General features: G+C 38.0%; 3 protein-coding genes across 3 annotated transcripts; 2 read left to right on the forward strand and 1 right to left on the reverse strand.

Annotated features, from left to right (window-relative positions):
- Positions 1-831: 831 nt before the first annotated feature.
- LOC132548791 (heat shock protein 70 B2-like) lies at positions 832-3,182 on the reverse strand. The gene has a single exon (XM_060212686.1). It carries the CDS (start codon positions 3,030-3,032, stop codon positions 1,092-1,094), a length of 1,941 nt encoding a protein of 646 aa, XP_060068669.1. The 5' UTR covers positions 3,033-3,182; the 3' UTR covers positions 832-1,091.
- A 1,438-nt stretch (positions 3,183-4,620) lies between these two features.
- Positions 4,621-6,976, forward strand: LOC132548830 (heat shock protein 70 B2-like). Its single transcript, XM_060212725.1, has one exon. It carries the CDS (start codon positions 4,773-4,775, stop codon positions 6,711-6,713), a length of 1,941 nt encoding a protein of 646 aa, XP_060068708.1. The 5' UTR covers positions 4,621-4,772; the 3' UTR covers positions 6,714-6,976.
- A 4,796-nt stretch (positions 6,977-11,772) lies between these two features.
- LOC132548831 (heat shock protein 70 B2-like) lies at positions 11,773-14,108 on the forward strand. Its single transcript, XM_060212726.1, has one exon. The coding sequence runs from the start codon at positions 11,930-11,932 to the stop codon at positions 13,868-13,870; it is 1,941 nt and encodes a 646-aa protein (XP_060068709.1). The 5' UTR covers positions 11,773-11,929; the 3' UTR covers positions 13,871-14,108.

The raw sequence follows: 14,108 nt of genomic DNA on the forward strand, positions 1-14,108 counted from the left end.
TTTCGTGCAAGATGTCGGCAACTGACAGACAAACTCACAACATGTCTAGTGTGATATGAAGTTGGATGTGTTTGATGATCGTTATGTTCCTGGTGGTTCCGTTATTGTTCTCCTTATTCTCATTTGAGAACGCAGCATCGCTCGAATTGACAAAGATTTACATGGTATCTATCGGCGATGAAACAGAAAACGCTTACCCTTGTAACGATAATAGCAGAACTAATTTTAACAGTAATACACACACAAGAAAATGTATAATATACATCATGCATGATTGTCCTTTTAAATATATAATGACTAACAATATTAAAATTATCAGTACACTTCTCTACCGTCGGGCCAGTACTTGACACGCCTTGTGCTTCTTTATGTTGCCGTGTTAGTATTTTCTTGGTGTTTATGTTACACACGCATAAGTTCGCTCACAAATATTAAAAAAAATGTTAAAACTACACATTTTCAAGAAGTCAAATAAATGCAGAACCTCCTTCATCTCTCGCCTATTAGAAATTGATAACCACCACAGAACAAAAGGTTTTACCGAATCTAATTTAAATAGGTATTGCAATTAGATGAAACAGAATCTAAGACGCTCATTGGCTAATTTAGTTGCGAGAGTCCTAGAGATGAAACGCTGGTTGAATGGCCGACTGGTTGATTTCAATGTGTGTGTATTTTTTTACACTCTTATTCACACCATGTTACTCCGGCGTTACGCTTCCTATGTTTGTAATAGAATGAGAAGATGGTTTTTAATTTCATATCGAATTGAATAGGACTCAGTTGTATAAGAAATTAAATGCAATATAGAAAAACAAGAAAAACCTAATACTTATTTTAACAATTTTATTTAATAACAATATAAAAACGACAAAAATAACTGCTTAAACAGAGTATGATTCATTCAAACAAGATCTATCAACATTTGTTGACTGTACATCACAATTTAATTGCACATAGAATACCATTAAAATTATATCACATATCGTCCTCGTTGTATATGTAAAACACACATATAAAAATCAAATACATGGTATATAATATTCAAGATTGTCCTTTTCAATTTACAATGACTAGCAATAGCAAAATGATCAGTACACTTCCTCTACCGTCGGGCCAGTACTTGACCCTCCTTGTGCTTCTCTACCACAACCTCCACTGGGTGCCCCGCCATTTGACTGTGGTGAACTCCCGTGAAGTTTCTTCATGATAGGTGAACACAGTTTTTGAAATTCCTTTAGTTTATATTCGTATTCCTCCACGTCCGCCATAGTGTTACTGTCCAACCACTTCAAATTGTCCTCACATCCCTGACACACAGTGGATTTTTCCTCTGATGAAAGTTTGTCACCAACATTTTCCATCGCCTGTTTGACACTGAAAATGTAGTTCTCCAGCTGATTTCTGGCAGAAACTCTTTTCCTCTGTTTCTCGTCCTCGTCTTTGTATTTTTCTGCGTCGGCTACCATTTTCTCAATGTCTTCTTTACTCAAACGTCCCCTGTCGTTTGTGATGGTGATTTTGTTGGATTTCCCAGTACTTTTATCCTCAGCCGACACATTGAGGATTCCATTAGCATCGATGTCGAATTGGACCTCGATTTGTGGAACACCTCTGGGTGCAGGTGGGATGCCGTTTAGTTCAAACCTTCCCAGTTGATTATTGTCCTTTGTCATGACTCGTTCTCCCTCGAACACCTGGATACTGACACCGGGCTGGTTATCAGAATACGTAGTAAACGTTTGAGATGTTTTCGTGGGAATTCTAGTGTTCCTTTCGATCAGTTTGGTCATCACACCTCCAGCTGTTTCTATTCCGAGGGACAGTGGAGCCACGTCCACCAGAAGGACGTCCTTGATGACGTCACTGCTGTCGCCGGTAAGAACGGCAGCTTGAACTGCAGCACCATACGCTACAGCTTCGTCAGGATTGATAGATTTGTTGAGCTGTTTTCCGTTCATGAAATCTTCGAGCATCTTTTGGATCTTTGGTATACGTGTAGATCCGCCAACTAAGACAATCTCGTGGATTTTCGATTTGTCCATCTTAGCATCACGAAGTGCCTTTTCCACAGGCTCTAGAGTAGCACGGAAAAGATCAGAACACAAGTCCTCAAATCTAGCTCTGGTGAGTTTACTGTAGAAATCGATTCCCTCAAACAGAGAGTCGATTTCTATACTTGCTTCGCTGCTGCTCGAAAGGGTTCGTTTGGCACTTTCACATGCGGTGCGAAGCCTTCGTAAAGCCCTGCTGTTCTTACTCAAGTCTTTTCCATATTTCCGTTTAAACTCCTGTACGAAATGGTTCACAACTCTGTTGTCGAAATCTTCTCCACCTAAATGTGTGTCACCAGCAGTAGCTTTAACCTCGAATATCGATCCTTCGTCGATCGTCAAAATGGACACATCAAATGTTCCTCCTCCCAAATCAAAGATGAGGACATTTTTCTCGTCTTTGAGGTTCTTGTCTAGTCCATAGGCCAGCGCAGCAGCCGTTGGTTCATTGACAATTCTCAGGACGTTCAGTCCGGCGATGATCCCAGCGTCCTTTGTCGCCTGTCTCTGGGAGTCATTGAAGTAGGCTGGTACAGTGATCACAGCATCCTTGACCTTTTCACCAAGGAAAGCTTCAGCCGTCTCCTTCATTTTAGTAAGCACCATGGAGCTGATTTCCTCTGGTGTAAACTGCTTGGTGTCGCATTTGCTGTTCACCTGAATCTTTGGTTTACCGGAGCTATTGACCACCGTAAATGGCCAGTGTTTCATGTCCGACTGGACATTATGGTCATCGTATTTCCGACCAATTAGACGTTTTGCATCAAAGATAGTGTTCTGTGGGTTCATTGCTACTTGGCCCTTGGCAGCGTCTCCGATCAGTCTCTCCGTGTCCGTAAAGGCCACATAACTAGGCGTGGTCCTGCTTCCCTGGTCGTTGGCAATAATCTCCACCTTCCCATGTTGGAATACTCCGACACAGGAATATGTTGTGCCGAGGTCAATTCCAATAGCTGGAGATTTACGTGAGCCTGCCATATTCGTCTTCAAATGTCAAATCGAAAGTAGAGTTATTGTTGTTTAGGTATTGCGTGTCGATCACTCCCTCGCTCGCAAAAGGCTGGATATATATACACACTAGTGTGTATTAAGTCCGCTGTGTGGTTATTCCAAGTAGAACTGTCGAACTTCTTTTCTGATTCTGATCACAACTTGTGTGCACCATGTTTATATACCCTACTATACTATACTTTCTTGAATGATCTATATAATCGAGAACGTTCTAGTGATCCGATTAGTCTAGAAACTTCCCGAATGAATTTAGGTCAGGCTTTTTATGAGGCACCTCAAGGGAGCATACTACATTAAACGTTTCGCAGAAACATTAAAGTATATTAAAGTAATCTGACAAAATGAAGATATTCTAAACGCAGAAAATTTCAATTCATTGATGATCCGCTGGTGTATATATAATTTTGATATGATATTTATTATTTACACTTTTAGAAAAAAATCCGTCGTGTGATCAAAGTTTACGTAAATAAGCTGTTATGAGTTGAGGAAATACAGACAATACAATTTCCCATGGTGAGTTAAAACATCGATACTTTTTTCCAATTTCTTTTTTTATCCAAATAATTATTTAATAGCAATATCGAAGCTTATGACTCGGCATTAATTTGTTGATAATTGATTTGAAGTTTTCACTCACATATGATCCCAAAAAGCGTTTTAAAACTATTGATTTTTTTTTCTGAAGGAACGAAATGAAATATATAGAGAGGACATATGTAGAATTTTCCCAAACCTCTAAAGCAGAACAGATCGCAGCGGTGTCACAGATATGAATTTGACGAGGTCCGTATTTCAGACAAAGATAGTGACCTACTCTAGGTTATGACCGGAACAAAGACATTATTTGACATTATACCACATGAATCCATTACAAATTAAGGAAACCTCACGTAATTTATCTTTTGATCATAACTACTGTCTCAAGTGTCAATATTATGATATTATACGATAAACGTGCAGATTTGCATCCTTAGGGCGCCTAATCACAAAGCTAACCTGAATTGACTCGAGAAGTTTCTAGATTAATCGGTCGTTCTAGAACGTTTTCGATTATTTACAAATGACACATATATCAATTTATTAAATTATTGTTTAATTAATTATTCTTTGATGAGAACTAAGACGTTAAAAACAGCTTAATGTCCCTTTCATAATTTTAAGCACCAAAATGAACTGGTTGTATGCAGATGTAATATGTCTGACATTAATATGTTTATACAAGTATCATATCGAAATATTCATTGACATATACGATGTATATACTAAACATTAATTACGTAAACTAATCTTCGATGAATTGAAATATTCTGCGTTTTGAAAAACTTCTTTTTGTCAGATTACTTCAATATACTTTAATATTTCTGCGAAACGTTTAATGTAATATGCCCCATTGAGGTGCCTCATAACAAGGCTGACCTAAATTCATTCGGGAAGTTTCTAGACTAATCGGATCAATGGAACGCTCTCGATTATCTAGATCATTCAAGAAAGTATACTATAGTAGGGTATATAAACATGGTGCACACAAGCTGTGATCAGAGACAGAAAAGAAGTTCGACAGTTCTACTTGGAATAAACACACAGCGGACTTAATACACGCTAGTGTGTATATATATCCAGTCTTTAGCGAGCGAGGGAGTGATCGACACGCAATACCTAGACAACAATAACTCTACTTTCGATTTGAGACATTTGAAGACGAATATGGCAAGCTCACGTAAATCTCCAGCTATTGGAATTGACCTCGGCACAACATATTCCTGTGTCGGAGTATTCCAACATGGGAAGGTGGAGATTATTGCCAACGACCAGGGAAACAGGACCACGCCTAGTTATGTGGCCTTTACGGACACGGAGAGACTGATCGGAGACGCTGCCAAGGGCCAAGTAGCAATGAACCCACAGAACACTATCTTTGATGCAAAACGTCTAATTGGTCGGAAATACGATGACCATAATGTCCAGTCGGACATGAAACACTGGCCATTTACGGTGGTCAGTAGCTCCGGTAAACCAACGATTCAGGTGAACAGCAAATGCGACACCAAGCAGTTTACACCAGAGGAAATCAGCTCCATGGTGCTTACTAAAATGAAGGAGACGGCTGAAGCTTTCCTTGGTGAAAAGGTCAAGGATGCTGTGATCACTGTACCAGCCTACTTCAATGACTCCCAGAGACAGGCGACAAAGGACGCTGGGATCATCGCCGGACTGAACGTCCTGAGAATTGTCAATGAACCAACGGCTGCTGCGCTGGCCTATGGACTAGACAAGAACCTCAAAGACGAGAAAAATGTCCTCATCTTTGATTTGGGAGGAGGAACATTTGATGTGTCCATTTTGACGATCGACGAAGGATCGATATTCGAGGTTAAAGCTACTGCTGGTGACACACATTTAGGTGGAGAAGATTTCGACAACAGAGTTGTGAACCATTTCGTACAGGAGTTTAAACGGAAATATGGAAAAGACTTGAGTAAGAACAGCAGGGCTTTACGAAGGCTTCGCACCGCATGTGAACGTGCCAAACGAACCCTTTCGAGCAGCAGCGAAGCAAGTATAGAAATCGACTCTCTGTTTGAGGGAATCGATTTCTACAGTAAACTCACCAGAGCTAGATTTGAGGACTTGTGTTCTGATCTTTTCCGTGCTACTCTAGAGCCTGTGGAAAAGGCACTTCGTGATGCTAAGATGGACAAATCGAAAATCCACGAGATTGTCTTAGTTGGCGGATCTACACGTATACCAAAGATCCAAAAGATGCTCGAAGATTTCATGAACGGAAAACAGCTCAACAAATCTATCAATCCTGACGAAGCTGTAGCGTATGGTGCTGCAGTTCAAGCTGCCGTTCTTACCGGCGACAGCAGTGACGTCATCAAGGACGTCCTTCTGGTGGACGTGGCTCCACTGTCCCTCGGAATAGAAACAGCTGGAGGTGTGATGACCAAACTGATCGAAAGGAACACTAGAATTCCCACGAAAACATCTCAAACGTTTACTACGTATTCTGATAACCAGCCCGGTGTCAGTATCCAGGTGTTCGAGGGAGAACGAGTCATGACAAAGGACAATAATCAACTGGGAAGGTTTGAACTAAACGGCATCCCACCTGCACCCAGAGGTGTTCCACAAATCGAGGTCCAATTCGACATCGATGCTAATGGAATCCTCAATGTGTCGGCTGAGGATAAAAGTACTGGGAAATCCAACAAAATCACCATCACAAACGACAGGGGACGTTTGAGTAAAGAAGACATTGAGAAAATGGTAGCCGACGCAGAAAAATACAAAGACGAGGACGAGAAACAGAGGAAAAGAGTTTCTGCCAGAAATCAGCTGGAGAACTACATTTTCAGTGTCAAACAGGCGATGGAAAATGTTGGTGACAAACTTTCATCAGAGGAAAAATCCACTGTGTGTCAGGGATGTGAGGACAATTTGAAGTGGTTGGACAGTAACACTATGGCGGACGTGGAGGAATACGAATATAAACTAAAGGAATTTCAAAAACTGTGTTCACCTATCATGACGAAACTTCACGGGAGTTCACCACAGTCAAATGGCGGGGCACCCAGTGGAGGTTGTGGTAGAGAAGCACAAGGAGGGTCAAGTACTGGCCCGACGGTAGAGGAAGTGTACTGATCATTTTGCTATTGCTAGTCATTGTAAATTGAAAAGGACAATCTTGAATATTATATACCATGTATTTGATTTTTATGTGTGTTTTACATATACAACGAGGACGATATGTGATAGTTTATAATTTTAATGGTATTCTATGTGCAATTAAATTGTGATGTACAGTCAACAAATGTTGATAGATCTTGTTTGAATGAATCATACTCTGTTTAAGCAGTTATTTTTGTCGTTTTTATATTGTTATTAAATAAAATTGTTAAAATAAGTATTAGGTTTTTCTTGTTTTTCTATATTGCATTTAATTTCTTATACAACTGAGTCCTATTTAATTCGATATGAAATAAAAAAAAACCATCTTCTCATTCTATTACAAACATAGAAAGCGAAACGCCGGAGTAACGTGGTGTGAATAAGAGTGAATTCAACCAATCGGCCATTCATCCAGCGTTTCATCTCTAGGACTATATTAGCCAATGAGCGTCTTAAATTGTTTCATCTAATTGCAATCTCTATTTAGATTTAGACTTGGTAAATACTTGTGCTCTGTTGGCGTTACCAATTAAATAAAGTTACATTCTCAAATGAGAACTAGGTATACATCAACGGAACCAACAGGCAAACTAACGAGCATCAAACACGTCCAGATTCATTTCGCATAAAAAAATAGAATATTTCTACATGAAATCACTGTGGTGATCCTAAAACTCCTCCCCCTCCCCTCTCCCTTATTTTCATCAACCTGCATCTTTTGAACCCTTGTGTTATGAGTTTGTCAGAAATGGAAAACCTCACAATTCAAATCATCATGTTTATTATACAACTTGATGGAAAGCTGTCCATGTTGGTTTCGTAGTAGGAAAAGATCGAGATAAGCAGCCCATGTAGAAGAGTCTGTGTATCTTTGCGTTCCAGTTATGGTGGATACACACGATTGACGTAGTCTATAGATTTCTTGTTATTTAAAGTCAAGATCTGTCAATATATCCGAAGGTGAAATAAAAAGACTTTGCAAGGTCCTTTTTACCCGTTTTGTTGGAGTATTTCAATTAATGTGTTTGTTAGTTTCACTTATAAAATTCCGGCTGTTGAAATCTGAATATGTAGCAGTCATATATGCTATTTGAACTTCTTGATCATATCAGTGTTAGCATTTGGTAGGTCGGTTTCTTTGAATCTTAATAGTTTTCACTTGCGTTGAACTTCGAATATTAATTTTATTAGTTTCAATACTATGTAACTGACTTAATTTCCTGAGTTCTAAATATAATCCCTATCTAAATTTAGTGTTCTTTTATTGCACTGCTTCTGATAATTCATATTTTAAATTATTGGTGACAGATTTGGATAGTTATGAAATCCAATCTGTCTTTGCCTTGGAAAAGTGCATGGTTATAGTACCTTTCAATATTTCTAGGCATATTCGCACAGAATTAAAAACAATCGTGGTTTCCCACTGAAGGTCACTATTTTCACTTTCAACTTTAGCTTGTTGACATATTCAAACACCGACTGCCCTTTTTGATACAAAATCCGCATCTATAGCCGGTCGAGGTCTTTGTGATGTGTGTTTTAGTGGATATTGATATTTTCCATTTGTGTTGATCTTATAGGAATTGACGCTAGTTTCATCACGTAGATGAATCATACAATAGCTCATAATTAGGATTTTCCTGCATAAGAACGAAGTTGTTCAAGACCTGTTGATTTATGCACAACTTGTCCATGTATGTAAACTGATAATTGACTAGATTTACACAGATCCGATCCTAAAGGTTAACATTGTCTTAGAAATGAACTCGTTTATGACTACAGCTTGTGTTTTTTGTAATTTGTGAAGAATAGCTAACTCGAGTGAAAGATATACCAAATACCACTCACTTTGTAACCTCTATATGTTCCTACTCGGAATGGTCCATGTTCATCAGAACACTAGGGTCTCAAGTGTTTTTCTCCTTTGATGTTAGCGTGATTGGGTAAGACACTTTACTTTCATTTATTTTTTAAAAATTTTTTTGAGGACATGCGACAGGAATTTCGTATGTTTTTTAGCGATGTAGTGACTATCTTCAACAATTATACCACATCACAAAATTACCCAACCTCTTAAAGAGGCAATCAATCCAATAAAACAAAATTCAACACGGAGACCCCGCCTCCATAACACCATGGCTGTTCACGAGGCGATAAAACCTCCAAATTAAACTACAAGTAAACTCCGCCTCAAAATGAACATGACTAATGACATGGCTAAAAACTGAAAAAAGAAAAATGAAAATACAACTAGAGTTATACTACCAACGTCTAGACGAAGAGGGCGAAAACATATTCGTATTTTTTAAAATATTTTCATACGAGAAACACATATAACAAATCTTTAATTTAATTAATTATTCTTTGATGAGACCCTAGACGTCCCTTTCATAATTTAAGCACCAAAATGAACTAGACGTTGGTAATATAATTCTAGTCTAATATATTACAAACAGGACAACCAGTGACCTACGCTCGGTTATGACCGGATTGCTAGGAATGTGGTCTAGAAGAAGACTAACTTTGATAGGGAAAATCACCGTAGTGAAAACTTAAGCACTTCCTTTACTCAATCTTTTATTTTACTCGTTATCTAGTCCTTTTGCAGACTTGATACAAAATATCAATTCAATCTTGCATAGATTTATTTGGGATTACAAACCTGATAAAATAAAACGAAATACACTTATTATGGGATATGAGGAAGGGGGGCTTTAAATGATTCATATAGAAAGTTTCCTGAAATATCTAAAGATTAAATGGGTTAAACGATTTCATGTGGGCAATGGAGACTGGCAAACATTAGCAAAATCAAAATTTAAATAACTTGGAGGAGATAGGCTTTGGAATTTAAATAAGCAGAAAATAAAGGAAATAGCAACTGTAATTACAAATAAATTTTGGAAAGATGTTCTTCTATCCTGGAGTGAATTGAAAAGTGATGATCATCAGTCTGATATTTTAAATTATGTCACCATAAAGCATTTTAAAAATATTTAAATTATGACGAAAAGGGATTTAAAACAATTAGGGATTTTCTAGATGAAAATTTACTATTTTTACCATTTAATCAAATAAAAGAAGTCTGTCATAATCTAAATTTTCTGCAATATTTTGCCTTCATAAATAAAATACCAAAGGAAACAACTGAATCCATACGAATCACAGATAACAATGATGGAGATCTAGAGACACATCTACACAAGCTACTAACTAGAACAGACCATAAATACATTTACCACTCCGTGTTACAAAAGCAAAAATACTACCCTGCATCTAAACAAAGAGAAATGGAAAAGAGATCTGGGCATAAATAATGAAAATACCTTAAACTGGGGAAAAATATATACACTGTAGTGTTTGTTTTAAAACATGTCCAGATACAAAAACTACAAAATTTTCAATTTAAACTCTTACATAGAATTTTAACCACAAATAAATTTCTATACAGAATTAAAATTGTAAGAGGTGAAAATTGTACTTTCTGTGAAAAAGAACAAGAATCTTTAACACACCTCTTTTATCAATGTGAAAACGTATATACATTATGGGAAGATTTAAAACAGTGGTTAAACAACATGCAAAAAATATCGCAATTTATGAATGGGACATAAAGGGAATTTTAATTTATTATAATGATTTTATTTTGATTAATCACTTGATATTAATAACAAAATAGTATATATACACTTGTCGCTTTAGGAATGTAAAACCATCCTTCCCATGGCTTAAATCTGTAATCTCTGTACAGTAGGAAGTTGAACGGAAAATTGCCTTTGAAAACAAATCTTTTATCAATTTTGAGGCTAAGTGGTCTCCCCTTGACATTTAAGTCGGGTCATCTTCTTTTAATATCCAGAATACAGAATAATTCCTGACAACCTTTTCATAGTCTCATGAGTCTTATACGTATACCCTGTTTCAAACTTACTAAGATTTCTTTATGCATATAATATTAGTAAAAAAAGCCGTTATATATATATATATATTCTTGTCATGTATCTATCTGTGTCTATATATATATATATATAACTATATATGTTTGTAAATCACATCTACATATGAGTTATTTTTAACATTTCATGTGACTATCAGTAGGTAATTTGCCAGTAATTATAATGATATAATATTCTACATGAATTGATACCTGATATTGAGCTTAAGATTTTTTGCAGACCATGCATACCACTCGTACTTGTTTCTTTGATATATTAAATGTAATATTTGTCTCTGTCTAAAACCTAGCAGGAAGCCTGGACCTGTTGGGTGTTTATGTATGCAGGTATGTTTTGTTTTGTGGTGTCAATGACAAAAAGACATTATTTGACATTATACCTCATGAATCAATTACAAATTAAGGAAACCTCACGTATTTTATCTTTTGATCATAACTACTGTCTCAAGTGTCAATATTATGGTATTATACGATAAACGTGCAGATTTGCATCCTTAGGGTGCCTAATCACAAAGCTAACCTGAATTGACTCGGGAAGTTTCTAGATTAATCGGTCGTTCTAGAACGTTTTCGATTATTTACAAATGACACATATATCAATTTATTAAATTTTAATTTAATTAATTATTCTTTGATGAAAACTAAGACGTTAAAAACAGCTTAATGTCCCTTTCATAATTTTAAGCACCAAAATGAACTGCTTGTATGCAGATGTAATATGTCTGACATTAATATGTTAATATGTTTATACAAGTATCATATGGAAATATTCATTGACATATACGATGTATATACTAAACATTAATTACGTAAACTAATCTTCAATGAATTGAAATTGACTACGTTTAGAAAAACTTCTTTTTGTCAGATTACTTTAATATACTTTAATGTTTCTGCGAAACGTATGATGTAGTATGCCCCCTTGAGGTGCCTCATAACAAGGCTGACCTAAATTCATTCGGGAAGTTTCTAGACCAATCGAATCACTGGAACGCTCTCGATTATCTAGATCATTCAAGAAAGTATACTATAGTAGGGTATATAAACATGGTGCACACAAGCTGTGATCAGAATCAGAAAAGAAGTTCGACAGTTCTACTTGGAATAACCGCACAGCGGACTTAATACACACTAGTGTGTATATATATCCAGCCTTTAGCGAGCGAGGGAGTGATCGACACGCAATACCTAGACAACAATAACTCTACTTTCGATTTGACATTTGAAGACGAATATGGCAGGCTCACGTAAATCTCCAGCTATTGGAATTGACCTCGGCACAACATATTCCTGTGTCGGAGTATTCCAACATGGGAAGGTGGAGATTATTGCCAACGACCAGGGAAACAGGACCACGCCTAGTTACGTGGCCTTTACGGACACGGAGAGACTGATCGGAGACGCTGCCAAGGGCCAAGTAGCAATGAACCCACAGAACACTATCTTTGATGCAAAACGTCTAATTGGTCGGAAATACGATGACCATAATGTCCAGTCGGACATGAAACACTGGCCATTTACGGTGGTCAGTAGCTCCGGTAAACCAAAGATTCAGGTGAACAGCAAATGCGACACCAAGCAGTTTACACCAGAGGAAATCAGCTCCATGGTGCTTACTAAAATGAAGGAGACGGCTGAAGCTTTCCTTGGTGAAAAGGTCAAGGATGCCGTGATCACTGTACCAGCCTACTTCAATGACTCCCAGAGACAGGCGACAAAGGACGCTGGGATCATCGCCGGACTGAACGTCCTGCGAATTGTCAATGAACCAACGGCTGCTGCGCTGGCCTATGGACTAGACAAGAACCTCAAAGACGAGAAAAATGTCCTCATCTTTGATTTGGGAGGAGGAACATTTGATGTGTCCATTTTGACGATCGACGAAGGATCGATATTCGAGGTTAAAGCTACTGCTGGTGACACACATTTAGGTGGAGAAGACTTCGACAACAGAGTTGTGAACCATTTCGTACAGGAGTTTAAACGGAAATATGGAAAAGACTTGAGTAAGAACAGCAGGGCTTTACGAAGGCTTCGCACCGCATGTGAACGTGCCAAACGAACCCTTTCGAGCAGCAGCGAAGCAAGTATAGAAATCGACTCTCTGTTTGAGGGAATCGATTTCTACAGTAAACTCACCAGAGCTAGATTTGAGGACTTGTGTTCTGATCTTTTCCGTGCTACTCTAGAGCCTGTGGAAAAGGCACTTCGTGATGCTAAGATGGACAAATCGAAAATCCACGAGATTGTCTTAGTTGGCGGATCTACACGTATACCAAAGATCCAAAAGATGCTCGAAGATTTCATGAACGGAAAACAGCTCAACAAATCCATCAATCCTGACGAAGCTGTAGCGTATGGTGCTGCAGTTCAAGCTGCCGTTCTTACCGGCGACAGCAGTAACGTCATCAAGGACGTCCTTCTGGTGGACGTGGCTCCACTGTCCCTCGGAATAGAAACAGCTGGAGGTGTGATGACCAAACTGATCGAAAGGAACACTAGAATTCCCACGAAAACATCTCAAACGTTTACTACGTATTCTGATAACCAGCCCGGTGTCAGTATCCAGGTGTTCGAGGGAGAACGAGTCATGACAAAGGACAATAATCAACTGGGAAGGTTTGAACTAAACGGCATCCCACCTGCACCCAGAGGTGTTCCACAAATCGATGTCCAATTCGACATCGATGCTAATGGAATCCTCAATGTGTCGGCTGAGGATAAAAGTACTGGGAAATCCAACAAAATCACCATCACAAACGACAGGGGACGTTTGAGTAAAGAAGACATTGAGAAAATGGTAGCCGACGCAGAAAAATACAAAGACGAGGACGAGAAACAGAGGAAAAGAGTTTCTGCCAGAAATCAGCTGGAGAACTACATTTTCAGTGTCAAACAGGCGATGGAAAATGTTGGTGACAAACTTTCATCAGAGGAAAAATCCACTGTGTGTCAGGGATGTGAGGACAATTTGAAGTGGTTGGACAGTAACACTATGGCGGACGTGGAGGAATACGAATATAAACTAAAGGAATTTCAAAAACTGTGTTCACCTATCATGACGAAACTTCACGGGAGTTCACCACAGTCAAATGGCGGGGCACCCAGTGGAGGTTGTGGTAGAGAAGCACAAGGAGGGTCAAGTACTGGCCCGACGGTAGAGGAAGTGTACTGATCATTTTGATATTGCTAGTCATTGTAAATTGGAAAGGACAATCTTGATTTTTATATGTGTGTTTTACATATACAACGAGGACGATATGTGATATAATTTTAATGGTATTCTATGTGCAATTAAATTGTGATGTACAGTCAACAAATGTTGATAGATCTTGTTTGAATGAATCATACTCTGTTTAAGCAGTTATTTTTGTCGTTTTTATATTGTTATTAAATAAAATTGTTAAAATAAG

This window comes from Ylistrum balloti, unplaced genomic scaffold (assembly GCF_031769215.1).
Source record: "Ylistrum balloti isolate Yb309-2 unplaced genomic scaffold, AGI_CSIRO_Ybal_v1 Utg370028, whole genome shotgun sequence".
Lineage (NCBI taxonomy): Eukaryota > Metazoa > Mollusca > Bivalvia > Pectinida > Pectinidae > Ylistrum > Ylistrum balloti.

Excerpts from the sequence above, each read along its gene's own strand:
- LOC132548830 (XM_060212725.1), top strand. The coding sequence starts at position 4,773 with ATGGCAAGCTCACGTAAATCTCCAGCTATTGGAATTGACCTCGGCACA.
- LOC132548831 (XM_060212726.1), top strand. The coding sequence starts at position 11,930 with ATGGCAGGCTCACGTAAATCTCCAGCTATTGGAATTGACCTCGGCACA.
- LOC132548791 (XM_060212686.1), bottom strand. The coding sequence starts at position 3,032 with ATGGCAGGCTCACGTAAATCTCCAGCTATTGGAATTGACCTCGGCACA.